At 25.9% G+C, this 17,277-nt stretch overlaps 2 protein-coding genes across 2 annotated transcripts; both read right to left on the minus strand.

Moving 5' to 3' along the window:
* Positions 1 to 1,096: 1,096 nt before the first annotated feature.
* On the minus strand, positions 1,097 to 7,970 carry LOC132916932 (odorant receptor 46a-like). The gene is made up of 7 exons (XM_060977389.1): positions 7,708 to 7,970; positions 5,027 to 5,830; positions 4,067 to 4,151; positions 2,286 to 2,385; positions 1,752 to 1,871; positions 1,511 to 1,669; positions 1,097 to 1,338 (listed from the first exon to the last, which is right to left on the minus strand). Exons 2-7 carry the CDS (start codon positions 5,769 to 5,771, stop codon positions 1,285 to 1,287), a joined length of 1,263 nt encoding a protein of 420 aa, XP_060833372.1. The 5' UTR covers positions 5,772 to 5,830; positions 7,708 to 7,970; the 3' UTR covers positions 1,097 to 1,284.
* Positions 7,971 to 8,633: 663 nt separating this feature from the next.
* Positions 8,634 to 15,680, minus strand: LOC132932043 (uncharacterized). Its single transcript, XM_060998230.1, has 3 exons — positions 15,588 to 15,680; positions 15,377 to 15,429; positions 8,634 to 9,833 (listed from the first exon to the last, which is right to left on the minus strand). Exons 1-3 carry the CDS (start codon positions 15,621 to 15,623, stop codon positions 9,416 to 9,418), a joined length of 507 nt encoding a protein of 168 aa, XP_060854213.1. The 5' UTR covers positions 15,624 to 15,680; the 3' UTR covers positions 8,634 to 9,415.
* Between the last annotated feature and the right edge of the window lie 1,597 nt (positions 15,681 to 17,277).

Genomic DNA, 17,277 nt, shown 5'->3' on the forward strand with positions numbered 1-17,277 from the left:
TATTTTTCAAATGAGAAACTCCATTTTCTACTGTAAATTATTTAGCGGACAACTTTTCTAAAAATTACGTATTCAAATCAAAGAGTAGTTTATGAATTATTTAAATTTGTCCATATTAATGTGTTTGAAATATTTAGGGGTCTATGCTGATTTGAAAATTGTTGTAATTAATATTAAGAGGATATTAGTAATTAAGCACATTCTTGATTTTCTCTCTCAGACCCAATATATGGTACTGACGCACATAACATAGATAAAACGCTTTTATGAAAAATCATTTTTTTTATGTTTTATAGTAAAATCATAATTTTAAAGTAAATACATTCATCGCTCCGCCCAGAATCTAAAATATGGGCGAGTATGCTCAGTGAATCACCTTGTATATTATGATGTGTGTAAATATTTATTTATTTAATCCGAAACCGTTTTATTATGGATCCCAGAATATTGTAGTATGCGATATAGTTATTAATATTATATACCCGAGAATACGAATTTTATTTTTGATCCCTGGAACAATTTTAATATTTAATAGTTTTCCCAACACGCAATCTTTATTTTATAAAATACGATATTTTACCACATTCAATTGAAATGCAATACTATATCATGTGTATTTAATTTGATTATTACATTTTTATTTTTTATTCGACACAATACGATTGTTCATGATCATAATAATATATAGCTAATAATTGTATATTTCAACAATACAATAATTGTAAAAATAGAATATTGAATACCTTTAAATAGTCCAAAATGGGTAAAAATATGTGCATAAATAACTTTAAAAATCGCTTAAATAAATAATTGCAAATGATTTCAAGTCTCTTCAACAACATCAAATGATAATTTTTATAAAATAAATTAGTTTTGTTTGAAAAAAATTGTATGTTATTTATAGTTAAAAATATAACTCATTACTATATACAGCATTCAAAGTTGTGATTAAGATCAAACAATATATATATATATATATATATATTATTAATAGCGAAAAAAATTGTATAATCAATAACAAATCTTCAAATCCTAAATATCCACTAATAATACTAATATTGTACAGAACGATACAATTATTATATTCTGAAAGTAATACAATTTTGAATAATATAGCAAATATAGTAAAATTATAAAAATGTCATAACTATTTTGATTATTATTAACTGCGTAAATTTTGTTCAAGCATAAACTATAAAAAAATTATTAAAACATATAATTTATTTATATAAATAAACTAATAATCAACCTATTCTTTGATAATTCGTGTTCTACACTAAGTTTCTAAGATCTTGAGTTTAGTAGTACTGAAACTATTGAGTATGACATGTTCATCACCTGAAAATTACCATAATAATATTATATTTAAAATATTAAAATCTCAAAAAGCACAAACATTTGGTATTAGATTATAATATATATATAATATATTATATACATATACTAATATGTATATTGTGCATACTTTTTTTTTAAATTAATTAAATTTATATATAATTAAAATACTAACCCTAGCAAACATTTCCAGACCGACAGCGGAATTAGGTGAAATTTTCATCACTCGTTTATGGGAGGAATTCATCTTCATGGCCAATAGTAAAGATTTTTTAAATTTCAAATCCATTTCAGTCCAATTGCTACTGTATAATCCGAAATTTATTACAGATTTCTGTGTGAATCACACAATTTTATTAATAAGTTTAATACAAACATCATTATTATTAGTATAGAATTAAATCAAACTGTTTTACCGCAGTTTCAATGTGGTTGAATCCATAACAAAAAATAAAGAGCTCAATAGTAAGCGATATTACTCCGCAAATAAATTTTAAAAATGGTGCTGATAAAACTGGAATACCCATAAGATACATCTGAATAATAAAAAGACAGAAAATAGTTAAACCAAATCTTTAGTTGATAACTCACAATAACTAAATGAATAAAGTATAGCGTATAAGTAATATTATAATTAATAGTATATTTTATTATATACAATTATTTATGAAATTTTTTAATCATAATAATTTAACAAGTTCTAATTAAAATATTAATTTAAATCTAAGTGCAATAATAATTTGATTAAAGTAATCTAACCGATCCTGTAACGAAACAAAACCAATTACATTCTTAACTTTTTTTTTTATTATTAGTCATATTGAAGGATAATCATAATAACCGTATAACCTGTATTTCAAAAGAGAACTTCAAAATAAATATATTGCATAGTAATTAATAGTCAAGTATAAAATTAGGATATCCGTTATTTTTTGTAACAAAATACTTACCAGGGAGATAAGGAATATCAACGATATTACTGAATATGAACCGTTTCCAATCTGGACTAGGACAACGGGTCGTACGACATCAAAAAATACGTCATACACTCTAAAAATATAAATATGTAGATTAATTTAAATAAACAATGCAGGAGAGTATCTCTGATGTATATATATCAACAATATTGGCAATTTATATTTCTATTATGAATACGAAAAGTTCAACTAATTATTGTCAAAAATTGTAAATATTATATAATTATTATTATAATTTTACATAAAATATTATTACTGCATATTATTTTTTTTTAATATATAGATCAATACCAGTGTAAGTATCATAGATCTATGAAATAAGTATTAAATGATTTAAAATTAGTCTAAATAGTATAACAATTTAATTGTGTAAAGAAAATTTTTTTTTTTGAATTACAAGAAATTTATACCAACTATACAATTTCGTCAACATTTGAACTTTGGAATGCTTATAAAAATAAATCAACCTCACGTATTTATTTTAAAAACATATTAAGGGATTGCATGATGTGCAAATACCTATTATTAATATAAAGAAAATAGATTTTCCACAATCCGATGCGATAGTAGACAACACAGCATTACCATGTTCGTCAATATGTTTATCTTATCCTCTTATTTATTATTTTTTATTGAAAGTTAAAAAAAATAGTCAACGATTTAATGTGAATTATAATAATATTAACATTATGAACTTTTTCTTATTTTTTTTTAAATATAAGCAGTACTTACATGCACGTAACGTCATTGTTATAAGTATTACGTTCTATTTAGTTAAAACGTTAAAATTTTATTGACAATTTCAAAGATCTTTGGAAAATTAATATTATTGTATTACAACTTATAAATATTTGTAACTCTTAATTTCAAATTCAAAATAATTTATTGCATACTGCTTTATTTGTGTAATTGAATATTTAATTTAAATTTATGGTATATGTCATTATAAATTAAGGTACTAAAATTACCTATATAAATTGAATTTATAGATAATTGCAGTAGGTATAGGTAATGTAAAAAAAAGTTAATGTACCTATAACTTCATGGTATGCATTATCTGGGCAAAAGGAGTAAGTTTTCAACTTCGAAACTTCACGTCCATAATTAGGTGATTGCCAAAATATTATATGTACATAGAAACGATAAAAAAGTCAATTTTATTTTTCTAATATTAGCAATGGCCACTTGTTGACCTTTTTCTAAAAAAAACTAATTTTACGTCTTTTTAAGCATAAAAAGTAATCATGTGATAGTTACAATTAATAGACTAGAAGGTTGAACGGAATTACGCGTTACCTTTTAAAACAATAATAATTATTGCAATTTTCATAAAATTTACTACTAAACTACTAAAGAGCTCTTTTTTTTTTAAACTACATTTTATACATTATCTGGGAAATAAGTAGGTGTTGAATTTCAAAATTTCACATTCACGATTAAGTGTGTTGCCGAAATGCATAAAAATACGTAAAAAATGTCAAATTAATTTTGTTCATATGGTCCGCGGTCACTGGTTAACGGTTTTATATAAAAAAAACTAATTTTACGTATTTTTAAGAGTGTAAAGTGTTTATGAGACTCTTCAAATAGGTTGGAACGTATAAAGGAACATCGCCCTATCTTTTATAACAGTTATACATTTAATTGTGTTACTTGATCTGGTGGTGGACAATTTTGGCCTGATTAAAAATTTGGCAGCCTAATTTTAAAACTAAATTGGAATTTGACGCACTTGCTTTTAATCGATTGCTTACTTGATTAATTTTTGATTGTCCTGTATGTGACCAATCAAATCATCGTAATGATTCGATTCCACATCATTTAATTTCATTCGAACACCTGTACAACAGTTTTGATTTTAATTTGAAGTCACATAGAACTAGTAATATACAAATTATTATGTAATGGTTATAGACGTTGATACCCAATATCAATACTGATTAATATTAGGTTCACTATAGATTACTTATATTTTACAAAATATAATAATATTAATGCCGTCCCTTTTGGAAGTGCTGTGATTTTTAATTAAATTGAATAAAAAATGAACAAGAATAATTGATATATCACTTAAGAAGTTAATTAATATGTCATTTAGAGTGGGAACATGTCTAATGAGTGAAAATTGGCAATGAAATTATTGTTACAATTATTAGGATACCACGTTTTGAAATACCTTTATCACAATGAAAACAACTTTTCTCACTGATTAAAAAACAAAATATGTGACGACTAAAAAGGACTTCAAATTAGGTATGATATAATAAATACGGTGAGTTAATTAGCTATTAGGATCGCATATATCATATTATATAATTACGACGAGTGAGTAAGGCAGAGAAGACCAGTTGAATTTCGCTTTCAAGAAGCGTTTACGAATTCGTTCAATTGACTGGCATTATGAATTGAGGTATGGGTTCCAAATGGCGATACGGCAATACTAAAAAACGTATTGGGAAAATTAAATAAAAGTAATTTTCCATCGTAAATATTCGTCGTGTAGATGGAAACATCCATATGTGTAGTTAATTATTTATAGTTTTAAAAAGAGGGCTATTCAAAGCTCCACTCCCTCCACGCTACCCGTTTGGTGGAGCTTTGGATGCGCCACTGAATCAATAATAAGCGGTTTATCGTACCACTTAAAAACATAATAATAATAATAAAATAATAATAATAATAAACATTAAACAAGCGTCTATAGTTATATGTACTCGTGTCGGGCGTTTGCGGTGGCGATGATTGGGTGCGACGACGGCCAAGCGTCACGTAACCGGCCGACATGGTGTGGAACTGGGCGTTGAGCACGAAACACATGGTTACCAGGTAGCAGTCGAACATGGACCATATGAACACGTTGACGATGCACACGGCCACCTCGGTGAAGTAGATGAGCATCCAGACGGGACGCGAGTTGTACAGGGCCAACGGGACGGGGAACTGCATGTTGTGGATGGTGGTGCGGTACCGGGTGACGGTGCCGTCCAGGTTGATGATGCCCGTGAACTCGTCGACGAAAAACGGCAGCGCGATCCACACGATCAGCGTGGCGTAGCTGAGCGCGACGAACGAACGGAGCATCGCGGACAGCGTGACCCCGCACCGGCGCAGCCAGAGGGGGTTGCGGCGCCCGCACTCGGTGTACGCGTAACCGGCCGCGTCCAGCACGGACCACAACCGGTCGGCGTTGGTCACCAGCACGTAACCCTTGAACGCGCACATCATGCCGTATATGATGACGGCGGCCATGTACGCGAACCGCTGCAGGTCGTTGAGCGCGTAGTACAGCCAGGGCACCTGGAACGCGTGCAGCGCGAACGACAGGCCGAGCACGGTGAGCAGCGCGTGCCTAGAACGGGCGCTGTAACCGCCGCGGTTGGCCGGGCACAGCAGCTGGTACAGACCGATGGTCTTGAACAGCGTCACGTCCACTGCCGTCGCGGACGCCGACGAACGCATGATGACGGACAGCCCGCAGCAGCCGCTTGTCTGTGAAACTATATCCAGTGGCGGCTGTCCTATAGAGTAGAGGTAATGCTACACAGTTAGTTAGACGTGGGTGAGATGGGTTGTCTATGTAATTTTTCGTATGTGAATAATACGGAATAATACTTTGGAATATTTTAATATTGTAATAGTAACTATTTTATTTTTTAACACGTTGAATAAACTATTCAGTAGATGGAATGTTATATTGATGAATATTATTGAGGGTGGGTGGTTACTTCCCATGTTTCGCTACACCTATATTTTTAAGGATAGCCGCCACTGACTATATCTATCTATATTTTGTAAACGGATGCGCATTTGTGAGAGGGATCACATCACACAAATTATTTGCATAAAATTTCACATATTTATACAACAGATATTCCATCGATATTCGGTAGATGTTCATAGCATTCATTTATTCGACCTCTAACATTAGGTTAGGTTTCCATAAAGTGGTCATAGCACACGAACTTGGTTTTGGTTTACAAATATCGAAAATATTTTTAGGCATTTAAATAATTTCCGATCGTAGATTATAATATATTACCTATTATTGTAAAATAAATAGTAAAGAATTGTAGCCTACACAATTTTTATGGATCAATTTAAACAAAAATAAATCTTAAAATCGTAAATGTTTATGGATACAAATTTACTGATTAAATATGATTATTAAATAAGTTTTATTATGTTTTTCAATCATGATTTGCTTTTTTTAATATCGTGAAAATATTTTTGATGTAAATTGTAAATATATAAAGACGAATATCAATCGGCAATCATTACGATATTGGATTTCCGTTGACTTTTAAGTATTGGTTGATCATTTTTTTTATTTCTTAATATTTTCAAAATATTAAGAAATAAAAAAATCATAAAATTAATCCTTGTAATTGTGTTTTTATTAAACATATTATATTTTAATTAAAGCAAAATGGAAAACGAAAGAGAGATAGACTTATTTAAGTTAAAATTGTAAGGCCCGGTGAGGTCAATTAATAAAACTATATTATAACACTGAAAATAACTGCTTATATTTTATCTTATAATATGTTATGTAAATAATTATTGTGTGGTTTATATGATGTTGTATATCTAATGGTTTTTCTCGATAGAAAATATATCCTACTTATACCAACTTACCTAGATAGATCTTAAACACTCAATCGCATAAGAGTCAATATCAAGGGCAAATGTCGGTAATAAAAGAAATTATAGACAGTATATTATTAAATCACAATATGCAATTACGTTTTTTTCAAGTAGTTAGAATTTTGTGTTTAATTAATTAATCCTGTAATATGCATTTATATAATATGTTGTCTTCTACAATAATATACCTTACACATTTAATTTAGTCTATTAAAATATGAACGCAATTCTTCCTAAACACTTCCTAATTACTTTAATTAACGCAAAGATACACGGATCTCATTATTTATTTATCATAAGGATATGATTTTATCTTTATCTAGATAAATGTAGGTGTATATAAAATTGTGTTTATCTTGCTTAAATTATATTTTTATTAAATGTTCTCAATAATAAGCGACAGTGGTAACCACGGAGTTTTTACGAGTACATGCAGTTCCAGTAAAGCCAGCAGATCTCACAAGTATGGTCTACTTCGAAGAGTTTGAAAATTGTTTTTTTACACATGCATGACATCGATTGCGTGATTTAAATTGTTAATTCATTTATTTTATGGTTAAATATTTCCTAAATTTTAACATTTCAAATAAATTGCATTGTTTTATTATTATATTTGTAGATATTAATTTATTAAAACATTTTAATGTATTTAATTAATTCGTTAGTCACGACTCATTAGTATTCGTTTACATCATAAATTACTATTGTATATTATATAGTAAAAATATGATTATGGTTAATTTAAATTTACCTTAGAACAAACAATTCTGCAATTGAGATATTGGAGAAAATCGAATGAGAACTTCTAATGACAATTGATCACTGTGCAAGCAACGATAGCCGACTGACCGTCTAGATTTTTCATTGTATAGTAATCACAAACAAATAACAAATTAAGTTTTGAAAAATTACATAATTTATTATGCAATGAAATTAATTATTTATATAAGTATTTAAAGTTCGTACAAGAGGAAAAGACTGAGAAGTGGACGCAGGCAGAGGACAGTTTTCTAAACTAACAAAGTATTACTAATAAATTATTCATACAATAAACTATTGATTGAACAATCAAGTATTTATTTGTTTATAATAATATACATTTTTCATTTTAGTATTAAAAATATTGTTTTATATATATATATATATATATTAATAGGTATCCAACCTCTCATTATATTGGCCATTAATTATTACCAAATTCAAAATGTTGAATAACATATAATACGATTTGGTGTAGTTTTATACAATGATGATGACAGAAAATTTCTCATTTCTTTGAACTATTTATATTTAAAATTTAATTACCAATACTATTAAAAAAAAATAATAACAAAATACCTATGTATAAGAAATAAACATTATAAAATCATAATATTTGTATCATAGAATAATATATAACTATAACCTGTACTGACGATAAAACCGTCCTAAAAATAACTATTATTTTACTTTACTTTTAAATAAATCATTTACATTCAATAAATTGAATAATTTGAAAAAAATTGTTAATTTGTTCTATGATTTTTCTTCTTTTGTAGATTTATAAAAAACTAAACTAAACATTTTGTCTGAAATAATAAATTCATATCGTAACAAAAAAATTGAAAACAAAATAAAAATATTGAACATGATATTATTATTAACATCACATTTTTAAAAAAATAATTCTAAATTCCTTATATATTAACTATTACATTTATCATGTATGATTTATTAGTACAGTAAAATAGTATATAAAAATATATAATATATATACATACTAATAAAAATTAATAAATGTAAAAAAAATGATGTACACTGCAGATTATTAAAATAAAATGAAAAATAAAACAATTGTTATCTATATTAACTATATATTATAGTACACAGTACACGCTATTATTACTACTGCCTATTAATATTATATTTATATATCTATAGGCGCCAATAATTATAATATGCAATGGTATCACTCCGCATAAAAACCTTATTTTTTTGTCTCTTTGAACGATGATCGAATTCAATGTTTTTTTCTATAAATTGTAATATTATCTAACAAAATGGCAGTAGTTGAAAATAATTAAAAACTTTGCTATTGAGCATACTCAGTCTACTGCAGATATTTAATAGAACTATAAATCGGTCTTCGTACTAAATGCACGCCAAGTTAATGGTCATTGGATTGGTTGCCGTATATTAAAAATTAATTTTGTGAATACATTACCGAGTTTTTCAAAGAAACTATTTAAAAAATATATCATTGTCAAGTATTGGGTACGAAATTGTTTATTATAAGTATTGTAATATCCGTATGATTTGACGCTAACAGCAACCTCATCCTACACGGCTACTCTTATATTATGTACGCCAAAGGAATTTTTGTAATATAAAGTACAACTGTAAACATTTTATATTAAAAAAAGTATATGAAACGAACAACGAGAGTGGAAAATAAATAAAATTTAAAAAAAACAGTGGGTTTAATGGTTGTACACCAATCTAGCTATGACTTTGGACCTCTTCTGCCTGGCCGGCCAAGTGGAGTACGTCTGCAACGGCTGCGGTCGTGAGATCGGATACATCGTGTTTGGATCGCTGGTTCTAATGGTCGTGCGCTGTTGGAAGTACGACAGCGGATGACTTTCGGCTTCTTCGGATTGCTGCTGCTGTTGCTGCTGCTGCTGCTGCTGTTGCTGTCGTTGACGTTGATAGTGACGATGGTGATCTCGTTGCTGCTGATAGTCTACCTCGGCAGACGAGGACGAGACAGATGACGACAATGACCTATCCGAGTACGGTTTTGTGTGCGTCATAGTTTTCATTTTTGGATCCATCAGTACCACGTGGTGATGGTGGTGATGTATTGTTTTTATCCGCCGGGGCATAAAAATTACGATCCTGAGAATAAGAAGCCAGGCGTGACATCACCATTATTTATTATAGTACCTATATATTATACATTATTGGATGATTGTCGTGCTTGTCCTAACACTAGCCTAAAATATTTCGTGAAGTGCCCATACTTAGTGCGATATGCTCCAGTGAACATCGCAGATAGACTATCTCCGGAATTTAGATTTTTAGTAATTTTTGTTGTCTGGCATATTATTTTACTGCTCACTGCAGAATTTAAAATTGTTTAACAGTAACTAAATAAGAGGTACATATCTGCAATTCTTTATATTTAAGGATCAGTTTGAAAATCGTTATCAAACATAAATATACTTTGTCTTTTATCTTATAAATCGTATAACAGCTAATACCACATTAGTTCATATTTAATATATAATTTATCTTAAGTATAATAAGTTAAAGAGATTTTTTTATACCTACTATCTACATAACAAAATATATCAATGCATTGATTTTAAATACATTATTATATTATTTGATATACAATTTTTAAGTTGTTAATATATTTTTATAACAGTATTTTACTGTAAATTATTTTAGATTTTGAGAGAAGCGATTAACGCATTAATTGTACAACAATGTGTGTTTTATATTTTTATTTTTTATGTATAATATATACAAGATTAATAGTAAATAAAATTATTTCAACTTTAAACTTTGAGGACGATTTCGAATAAAAAAGTCGATCTAGGTAGTACTTTAGTCAACATTTAAAATTTGAAAGTATTTTTCTTTAGAAGTAACTTATTGGAAAAAGAAAAAAAAGAAAAACGGGAATTTTTGCAAATCATGCAAATCCAGTTTTTCATGGGATTAATTTTGTTTTTTTTTTTTTGGTTTAACTCGATAAAGAAATAATACTAATAAAATAAAATACTTGCAATATTTACCAAATATTTATATGATCATTTTTATACATAATATAATCTTTAAGTTATTTTGACTTTTTTTAAACTATATTTATAGACATTAAATTTTTTTTTTTTGTAAATGTCGATAAAAAATTATTTACCGGGTAAAATGTATAGAAAATTTAATTCAAAATTCATACTGAAACTAAAAAATATAAAAAATATTACATAAACTTAATTATTTTTGGTTATTTTAGATTCAAATTTAGACAAAATTATTTATTAAAACTATGAATAACGATATTTTTAATTTTGTAAGTTTAAAAGCATTATTTGTAGAGACATCAAATTGTTATGTATATCATTATATTTTATGCACACAATGATATTTTTAAATTTAATGTTTTTGGCAAAAATTAATTCAAATTACTGTATTACTAATGGTAAAATAATTTACTTAGTTATAATAGTATCAAAAACACATAATATACTTCGTAATATAGGCTGATAGAGACTGTCTCCACTCAGAATTGTTTTTCAATGTTATATCACGGGATTTAAATGTAATACCTTTATCGTAGTAATCCACTCGATACCTACCGTATATCAGAGCAATACCCACTTGTCTACATCTTTAAAACACGAAGTCATTGTGTGAAATAAAAATGTATTAACAAATTATTATCATATTTATAAAACTGTCTTTCATAGAAAACAATAGTCATGTCAATATTATTATCATAATATCATCTTTGGCCTAATTTGTACTCTTGTACTCGCTACATAAGCATAATATACTAATTACGATTGACAATCATAGATATTGTATACTCCTAATATTTTAGAATTAAATAGTAAATTTAATATTTACTTAAAACTATCATTTTTAACTTCAGTACAGTTATTAGGTATACACTAACAATATAGTTTTTTAATTTAAGTTTAAATTCACAACTAGTTTTTCGTCATTTACGATTTACATTAAATTAATTATAAGTATTAATAGAGAACTTATTTTCAGATATTTGGCACAGCTGGTCGACTAAGTCTTATATAACATAATGTTTATTAAACTTCTAACGTAACGTGGTCACGTGTCATTGAAATGCAATCAAGCGTTCTCGATTGATTGTCTACTACACCAGAACCCGTCACACTAGAGTAAATAATTCGTTTTTATTTCAAGACTTATGTCGGATTCTTGAATATATAACAGATATTAATGGATAAAAAAAAAACAATAATAATAATAATAATAAACATGCTAACCAAAATTATTCACCTAAACGTTCTTTCGTAATACTGACAATTTGTATATTAGACACTAATATCGCATACTATTTAACTATAATAAGTATAATAGCCATAAAAAAAATTATAAGTCTTACCAATTTCTAAATTTATTTATGTTTAATAGAATTATATTAAGTTTTAACAAGAATTACTAAAAGTAAAAAGTATACTTAGTTGTAAGTTGTGTTTAGAAGATTTCAAAACCTGTATTATTTCAAAATTTGAATTAAATATTCATATAATTAACTTAAATATTTGCTTAAATGATTTGAATGCAATAAATTATAATAGTAGACAGTAGTACCCATTAGGTTGTTAAGTAAAGAATAATTTATAAAGTATTTTTCATGTAAATTTATTGTATGATTTTAAATTCTTTAGCTACATTATTATACGATTATTCAAGAAAATATAGATATAAATTATAAAAATAAATAAATAATTAATAAAAATTACAATTTTGTGTCACACAAAAAAATTAAGCTAAATGATATTTAATTTTAAATATTTTAAACTCGGAAAATTTTTAATATTTTTCTCCAATGTAGAAGGCTTTCAAAAGATATTTTTAGTAAAACTACTTCATTATTCATAAAATTGAAACTTCTAACTGAAAATGAGTTAAGTAATGTAATAACTTCATTTATATTACTACATTGTTAACTTTTAACTACTTAAATGGAATATTTTATTTTTTAATCGTAAAATTAAAAACAAAAATATTTAATTTAAACATAACGTGTATAATAAATAAACTTATAAAAGTAACAAGTTTGTTGGTCTTGCGGGAGTGACTCCTTTCCGTATATTATAAGTTACTGATTACAACATCGATACCTATATCATATTATTTTCGAATTTACATAATAATGTCCATTATTCTATTAGTATACTGATTCGTATAATTATTAGTCTTTAATTTCTAAAATAGTGTTATTATTTAACTAGCGTTAAGATTTGTATAAACAGGCCGTTACATAAAACAGCATAACAAATCACACTTTAAAACTGTTGATGCGATATAGAAACATTAATATAAAAATATTTTTTAAGTTTTTATTTATTGTAATTAGTTTCCGCAAAATATTATACAATATTTATTAGATTTTCAAAAAACATGGAATATAAAATACTATGCAAACATCAAAAAATTATAACATTGTTCGCATATAGAATTACGTTTATATATTATATAATATGATCCAAATAAATGGTCAATATTATTGAATTAATATGTTAATTATTTGTTTAAAAGAAATAATCTCTTATTATAAACAAATATGTTTTAAATGCAATAAAAGTATATAAATTAAATTAAAAAATATTAATTAGGTATAAATAAAAGTAATAGTAAAGTAAGTGATTATTACTCTACGGTAGTAATTTCGAGTGGGTTGCTATAATGAATGTGTTAAATTTGAATTGACGGTAAAAAAATTTAAAAATTACAATTGTGAAAAAATACTTCAAATATTTTGAAAATTTTACTATGTATACAAAATTATAATATAAGTACTTGGTATTTATTTTATGTTTTTTACGACTATTTATCTTTAAATTATAATAAAATAAAGAAATTAATTTCTTTGAAAATTGGTTTAGCGTAACATTTTTCATTTTTTCTTAAACTATTTTTGTTTTCTTAATTATTTTTTAAAAATACTAAGACTACATAGTCTCAGAAGCATTTTTTGTCTCAAAAGTTGACGACAGGTAGAAAAAATCCATGTAAAATAAATGAAATTATTTAAATAAATCTTGTTTATATTACGTATACGTTTATTGTCATTCGCCTTCTCGTAAATTAAAAATATTCTACAGTTGAGCTTTTAAAGATAATAAATAAAATCAAGTAGGTACACACATAATATTTGTATTTATTTACAACATAACAATTTAAAAGTTATTTTTTCTTATTATTGGAATCATCAGTTTCTAAAAAAAGTGCATAAAAGTGTATACGATTTCCAGGTTATTCTAAATAATATTATAATAATAAATTATAAAAATATGTTCAAATATTTAAAAAAAAAAAACATATTATCCAGTAATATGCTCAAAACATTAAAATAAGCAAAATTTATTTTGCATATCTATTTATATTTTAATGCACTAGAAGTTAAGTTAACCGAATTTAGTACTTTCCACGAATTGAAAAAAAAAATGAATGAGTTAATGGTCACAGTCTTAGTTATAATAAGTTTTTAAATAATGTTAAAAATATTATTTATAATTTGAACAATTGCATATTTATTTATTTTTTTTATCTTACCATCAAAGACACATAAATGCGAATAAATAAAAAAATTAAAATTATTATTTAACAACCCTTAAATAGATTGGTTTAGTATATTTATTTAAAAAAAAAAACAATTTGTATAATTCAATTTAAATTAATTTTATTATTATTTTTGGAATCGACTAATAATTATTATTGTTGAAACCGTAACATAATAATATAATCTTTTTTTTAATAATATTATTTAGAATTTATAATACTTAATATTTAATAATGATACGTTTATGAATTAAATAAATAGATTTATTTCATTAAAACATCATTAATCATACTGACTAAATTATGTATGTCATGTAATATGATATTGTATTAACATTACAACCATGCGGTTGAAAAATACCAAATTACCAAACGAAATAAAATTGTACTAAACAATATTACCTATATTGGCTATATTAATTTTATCTTATCATTAATATAGTATAATGAAAAATATTTAAATTTTGAATATGAATTTATAAGGAATGAAATATACAATTAAAAATTAGTATTTTTATATTTTAATTTATAACTTTAATAAGAAAAAATATTATATGAAGAATTGGCGTTAAATATATACAATTAAATCCCGATCTACCGGTATCTATCAATCAAGTAGGTTTAATAATTATTAATAAATTATTTAAGATTTTTAACCAACTATTATTTAAGTTTCGTATTCTGTATGAACATAGGGAATTTACAATGAAAAATTTTTTATACAATAATCACATTTCTTGTATACATTAAGAATATGATAGGTATATCTATATTCTTATCATTTAAGAACATTATTGATAAAACATCAATATTTTGTGTAAAAATAAACTAAAACAATTATTACGCTTTTAAATTTGAACATGTGTTAATATACATTTAATTTTAAACTTCTATAGTATAAAATATTACATTATTAATTATTGTTATTATTTTTAATTATGATTCCTACGTATGTTTTCCAACTAAATAAGAAATATTAATTAAGTATTCAGTAGATATCTACGTTTTAGATGAATAATATTATCAAAAACTCGAGATCACGGTTATAAATGTCATATTATTGTTTTATAAATTACACATCGAATTATCAGAAAAAAATAGCTTACCTTTTGTCTTCACATTCGACCAAATGTGTCAAATGTTGTACGATGATCACAATCTGCCAACATAAAAAACATAGTCATAATAACATATGCAGGTAATTCAACGTATTTTATGCTGTTGTACGTATGAAATAAACATGATCGTTACATAAATCGTGACAGAATTAAAACTAATAAAGAATTTTTGGAAAATAGATCCCATACGTAAACTTACAACGGCCAAAAATTGCACGATCTCGAGACGCGCCATGTTGACGTGACGACTATTGGAGATCTATATGGCTCGACACAATACACATTTGCCGGACTTCGAACGATTATTGCTTAACTTAATTTTAAAAATCACTTTGATTTGCGTTTAACCATCGCTCCCACAGAGGGTGTCACGGACCACTAACCATAGAAATCTAACACCACCACCACTTTTTCACTACGCTATGCGTTAGCTCCGTAATGGATGTACGTACCACTCTAGTACGTCGGTTATTTATTTTTTTTCCATTCTCACTCATTTCACTAGTCACACTTTATTAAATACAGTATATATGCATCGTTATTTCTTTATGTCACGTACAGTGACTACCGGACCTGTTACGTTTATGGGTTTTTCGATATTTATAATATATAATTGTACATACTTGTTACAAGTATCTACTTCCAAAAAAAAAAAAACTTAAACTCAATACTTTCTTTTTATATGCGTATTGTTGTATTGTTAATTTTAATTCAAGATCGCGATGATTGTTTTTTTGGATTTATAATTGTATTAAACATTCATTGAATTCAGTGATTCGTGCTTATACACGTGTGTGAAATATGTTTTTTATTTTACCCTACTGATACAGATAAAAAGTGTAACTTTAATATAATATTATGTTTATGTTAAAAATATAACGATAACTAGATACACATAGATGCGCGTGTTGTTGCGAATAATATGCCTTGGTGTTCAGTCACAAAACAAATAAAAAATTATAGTATATTTCTTTAGTCACAGTGCATTAGTATTCTCCGAATACGGCAGTATATAATTAGTGAGAAATTGGAAAAAATGACATATCAACTACATATTTATATGTTCAATTTAAAACCCCAATTAATTGTCTCGAAAAGGTAAATTAAATTATAACATGGTTGTATTCGACGATTTTCAAGTTTTTGAATTATAGTTCGTGACGCTCAAAACGTTCAACACTTTTTATAACTTTTTGTAAAAATATATTAAAAGCCTAAAATTATTATACTACATGAATGTTTAATAACTTTATGATATGATATAAATATATAAGAAAGAAAAATACAGTTAAATAATATTAACTATTGAAAATACATTTACTTTAAATCAATAACTCATTAGGTTAAAGCTTTGTCCTTGTACATATCCACCTAGTTACTAAATATATAGAATATATTATATATTCCACTATACTTATTATCTTACCTAACTACCTAAACTTAAAATGTATTTAAGTATTTATGAATAAATTACTTAATATAGAGGTTAATAATTTAAATATTCATATAAATTATTTTTGAAAATTGGTAACCTTAGATATTTTAAAGTTTTAGCCGTAATTTAGTAGTGAAAACTAATTATAACAATTTTACGGTAAAAAATAGTTTTACATATTTTTAAATTAAATGCAAATTTTTTCAAATTAAGACATACCTCAAATATATTAACCATGCATTTTAATGTTAACAACGATGAAATTAGTTTTACACCAAACAATTTTACAAGCCTTCACTTTTCTATTTTATGTAATATAATATTTAAAAACTGTTAGTTTTTCATATGTTATATTTTAACACAATTCTTGAAAAAAGAGATTTGCAAATTTTTTTTAAAAATAAAATTACCAAAATAATGTAATAATGAGAACTATGAAAAATAATACACTTTA

The sequence above is a fragment of the Rhopalosiphum padi genome, chromosome 1 (genome assembly GCF_020882245.1).
Source record: "Rhopalosiphum padi isolate XX-2018 chromosome 1, ASM2088224v1, whole genome shotgun sequence".
NCBI lineage: Eukaryota > Metazoa > Arthropoda > Insecta > Hemiptera > Aphididae > Rhopalosiphum > Rhopalosiphum padi.